A 5138-nucleotide genomic window follows, 5' to 3' on the forward strand; every position below is an offset into this window, starting at 1 on the left:
TTATTATTATCATTATCATTATCATTATCATTATCATTATCATTATTATTATTATTATTATTATTATTATTATTATTATTATTATTATTATTATTGGGTGTCCTCCAGTTACCATACATTTTTAAAACCTAAAAATTTTAAAACTACTAATTTTGGCAACATCACATTAACTAACTTCTAATAACCTTCTTGCAACCTTTCAGTCACAAAAATTACAGTATTTATTTATTTGTTTACAGGACCCTAGCCAGGGGTAATAATCAGGATGATTAACTAATCAGGCTATTAGATTGTAATTATACTTTGTGATCTTGATCAGCTACAAATGAATGCTGTCATTAATTTTTTTTTTAACTGAACTGTTTAAAATTTTTAAGTTATAGTGCTGCAATAAGTACTAAAAGAAAAAAGAATTATGTTGTAGATATACAGGGTGTAACGGATGCTGATGGCCAAACGTCAGGAGGTTATTATACAAGTAATTTTCAACAAAAAAGTATTATAAGATTTTTTGGAAAGTTGATAGTTGCTTTTTTATTTATTTTAGTGGTATCACCTTATTGGTGGTAACACCAAAAATTTGTTAATGAGGACGTGTTTTTTCTTCAGCAAAAACTACTGTATTTAGTAAGCTTTTCAACGATATATCAAATTTTGAGTTTGATATATTTTTTTTTGGCAACAATATCAAGGGCAAAGGTAATAAAACTGTAAAAATCGAAAATACATAAACTTTATAGAACTTTATTTTTATTTTGAGACTGTTTCTTTAAATTAAAATAACAAAATTGTTGAAAAAATTATTTATAACAGTAGCATATTTACAATGACTTAATAATTTTCGATGTAGCCTCCCCCTTGACGGATACATAAAGCGCACCTTCTCTCCACGGAAGCAACTGTGCGACGCACTTCTCCATTTTGCTGTCAAAGTAGCTCCCCACAAGCACAAATCCTTTGTTCAAGCTGTTCTCGAGTTGGTACTTCATATACCAAAGATTTTAATCTACCCCACCAAAAGAAGTCTAACGGAGTTAGATCAGGACTTCGAGGAGGCCACCTAACTGTACCAGCGTCCTATCCATCTATCTTCATAATGCTTGTTTAGCCATGGCCGAATCTCCCTGCTGTTATGTGCAGGGCAACCATCCATTTGAAGCCAGGAATTATTCCGAAAAAAAACCTCTTCTAATATATTATGCAGTTCGTAATGAAGAAGATCAAGGAATGCCTCTGCATTTAATGTATATTAAAAGTATAATTGGTCTAAGAACGTAATTTCCAATTATACCCATCCATACGTTAACTTTGAATCTGTATTGATTATTGGAGGGCCTGACAGCATGAGGATTCACAGGTGCCCACATATGGTCATTATGACAATTATATATGCCTTCTCTGGTAAATGTTGACTCGTCAGTCCAAATTATATGCTTGTAAAATTGGGGATCTCTATTAGTTTCTTGGATATACCACTGACAAAACTGAACACGTTCTGCCCTATCACGATCCAGTAAACTTTTAATAGGGGTCAAATGATAAGGGTGAAGGTTGTTCCTTCTGAGACTTCTGTGAACTGAAGTATGCGAAATTCTCCCAAGTTGTATTGCTGCCCTGCGCGTACTTAATGTGGGAGTTTCTTCAAAAAGCGCTCTTATAATTTGGTCTTGATGACGATTTACTCGATCGGCATTTAGACGATGAGGTCCTGGAACACTCCCTGTTTCTCCCAAAACCCGAAATGTAGTTACAAAAGTTTTTCTGTTTGGAATGCGTCTTTCAGGACAGCGGCGAGAATATTCTGCAACTGTTGTTCTAGAATTTCCATTGCAAACACCATACACAAATAAAATATCTCGATACTCGTTATTTGTGAAAAAACGTGGCATCTTCAATTTAGATACTTAAGTAATCAATAAGAACACTAAAGTAATTTTATGACTTTGACAGTTGTGTCAATATTGCTTTTCACAGCCGCCTTGGCATTTATCTATCATGAAAGACGCATTCTAAACAAAAACACGTTTGTAACAATATTTCGGATTATAGAAGAGGGAGAGTTAAAAAAACAGCTTTTTGAAGAAATTCCCACAAAAACTGCATGGGAGTAATACGAACAGACTTTAAGTAAAAATAAAGTACTATACAGTTTGTGTGATAGTTGCCAAAAAAAATTGTAAACTCAAAAGTTGATATATCGTTGAAAAGCTTACTAAATACAGTAGTTTTTGCTGAAGAAAAAACGTCCATATTAACAAATTTTTGGCGTTACCACCAATAAGGAAATACCACTAATTTTGCTCATTTCACAATTATTACATTTAACTTTTTACAGCACCTGGTATAGAAGATTTTTTAAACACTCATATATGCTAGTCTTGTAATGAATAACACTACACAATACACTAATGACAGTAAACAACAGAAATCTAATTATGTAAAGCAAAATGGCACCACCAGTGACACATCTATTTATTAAATAAATTATTTAACCTTACCCCATTTAGTCACAATCAATGAACCATTTAAAAAAGTAGATGTATAAGCAGAATATTAGGATATAATTTTCTTACCATGACGACCACTATCTGTAATACTAGGACTCGCTTTGGCTTCTTTTCCGTCAGGTAAATAAAGTTTAATTGTTGCAATAATACACCCATGAGTTACTTTTCTATTATTTTCTACAACATCCACTCCAAACTGTACTATGTCTCCTGAACTCAGTTCGTGATTTTCAGTTTCAGCTGGCAACTTATTATTATTTACAAATGTTCCATTACTACTTTTTGTGTCCTAGAATGTTATATTCCAAAGTATATTTATAAAAATAAACCTTCATGACCAGTTACCTGCAAATAAAATTTTCCATCTTCGTACCATAGCAAAGCATGATGACGCGAAAGCACCTTGCAATCAAAAATGGCATTTGTTGAAGTGGGTTTTGCTCTAGCTACAGATCGGCCTACTTTAACAGGCTGATCAAGAGTTAGTGTACGTTCTTGAAAATGATGAGAATTAGGACGACAAATTAAAATTGCTTTTGCCATTCTTTTCTCATTAGGTAGTACTATATCAGTGTTAATAATAGGGGGTGGGTAAGTTGCGACATTTTTCATCCAACTAGCACTTACAACAACCATTGCCTAAAACATTATTTGCAAATATTTTTAGAAATATAATAAAAATATATAAGTATTGTAAATCACGAAGATAAAAGGAAATATTATATTGTTTCCTTACCTAAAGAACAATAACAAATGAGATATAGCAACAATTATATTTTTCATTTAAAGGGAAAAAACTTGCTAAGAATACACACTACTCGATTACATTCTGTTTAGATAAGAATTAAACTTTTTATATTTTATGAATATTTTACAACCAGATATTTTTCTTTGATAATTTGATATTTATTCGTATTAATTTATATGTAATTTACATATTTACATAGATATCACCTCACCATAGATGTGACAGTGTACTATGGATAGAGCCAAAGCCAAATTTCTGTGCATTGCAGCTGTTCCAACATGAACTGCAAACTAGTGATGAGTAGTTCGCGAACGAACGAGTTAAAACGAACGCTTCTTCATAGTTCCCTATTCTAAAACAAAGTAGTTCGCGCGAACTATTTGTGTCGATTTTGACCACATTTTGACCGATCTTATGTTTCGGTCTGTTAAAGCATAAAGCAGCGCACAGCGCATTCATTTCGTTCATTCATTACGTCTGCTTCGGATCGAACCGAAATAGTTCGCAAACTAAAACAAACAATTTTTTCAATACATACATACGATTGCGATGCGGATATGAGAAGGCAGGCGCACGGAATATAAAAGCGCATCTATAATTCCTAGGATAAGGGGTTTTAAAGTTAGAAAATCGAAAAAACAGTCTATTATTGTCAGCCATTCCTAGGAAAAAAATTTAAAGAACATATTTTGTAAGAAATTCCAGCGGCAAAACAGTTTATTCTACTTTAAATTCTTAATATTATGCATATAAACAAAGGCAGGAGAGGTACTTTAAAACGTTTTGTCTGATTGGATGAATATTTACGAAAAACCTATTATACATTAGTACTATATTTTCTATGATCTATCCTCTATGAAAATTTAGAATTGTTTCAAAATTAAACACAGTATTTATCGATAATTGATAATATAGCATTCGGTATATTTTAATTTTATAAAAGAACATAGTTATTTAAAATGTTCTCATGTCAAATTTTATTTAAATTTTACATATCACGTAGTTATTAATTAAAATAAATAATAATAGCCATCCTTTTTCACCATCACAATGTCTTGCCTTAGTTTAGATCATTAGATTTTTTTGACTTTAGAAGTAAATGAAAAAACGCGCAACAACTATTAGATTCAGCGCAAATATAAAGCAATGCAACCCGCTCGTAAATATTAATTACTAATTTGAAATTATTAATTTTTAAAACGCAGTGGTATATACATTTGCTAGCTTATTTCAGTACTCCGCTCTCTAAATGTATACGAATCTGCATGAACATTTGACCGAGACTGCGATCGCAGTCGCGCCTGGCAACGGGAGAACGAGAGATGCTTTTGCTAGTTACTCACGTCGTCGACGTGCGAGCGGTCGAGCTGAGCGGACGTGTTTATTGTGAAGTGAAGTGCATTGCATCGAGCAAGATCTACCTGCCTTTATTAAGGCTACCTGGAAAGAATCCCTTTCTTTCCTCTTAACCNTTGAATTGTTAGAAACAACTACTCCGAGAGCTATATGCCCCTACCGGCATTGAATTATACTCGCAACCCTAGTGCAACAGCTAGAATCGTTTGACAGTTTAACCCACCAGGCACAAACCAGTTTCGGACTTATTAGTCCTCATCAGCGTGTCATAGGTGCGACAACCGACAAACGACCCAACTGTTCTTCGTCGTATCGTCACGACAAGGAAATACATTGTACGCGAGAGCGCAAATGGCTCCATCTGTCGTGCTGACTCCCAACTGCGCCATTCAAATGGCTACAGTAGGAAGCAACCTGTTATACTGCAGGTACTTTGTCGCACGACTGCCACCCACAGAGGGCGTAACACAATGTTTTAATTGTTAGTTTTGCAAGAAACAACTACTCCGAGGGCTATATGCCCCTAC

The 5138-nt window shown here is 33.8% G+C and overlaps 1 protein-coding gene across 1 annotated transcript in view; it reads right to left on the reverse strand.

The window, feature by feature from the left end:
* Nucleotides 1–3423, reverse strand: part of LOC108915579 (sarcolemmal membrane-associated protein) — a 53590-nt gene extending 50167 nt beyond the window's left edge. Inside the window, exons 1-3 of the mRNA XM_018721645.2 lie at nt 3244–3423; nt 2853–3146; nt 2574–2796 (exon numbers count right to left, since the gene is read on the reverse strand). Of these exons, the coding sequence (XP_018577161.1) occupies nt 2574–2796; nt 2853–3143 (514 nt within the window). The 5' untranslated portion in view covers nt 3144–3146; nt 3244–3423. The remainder of the gene's footprint in view (nt 1–2573; nt 2797–2852; nt 3147–3243) is intronic.
* Nucleotides 3424–5138: the final 1715 nt, after the last annotated feature.

The sequence above is a fragment of the Anoplophora glabripennis genome, unplaced genomic scaffold, assembly GCF_000390285.2.
Source record: "Anoplophora glabripennis isolate ALB-LARVAE unplaced genomic scaffold, Agla_2.0 scaffold1481, whole genome shotgun sequence".
NCBI classification, from domain to species: Eukaryota; Metazoa; Arthropoda; class Insecta; order Coleoptera; family Cerambycidae; genus Anoplophora; species Anoplophora glabripennis.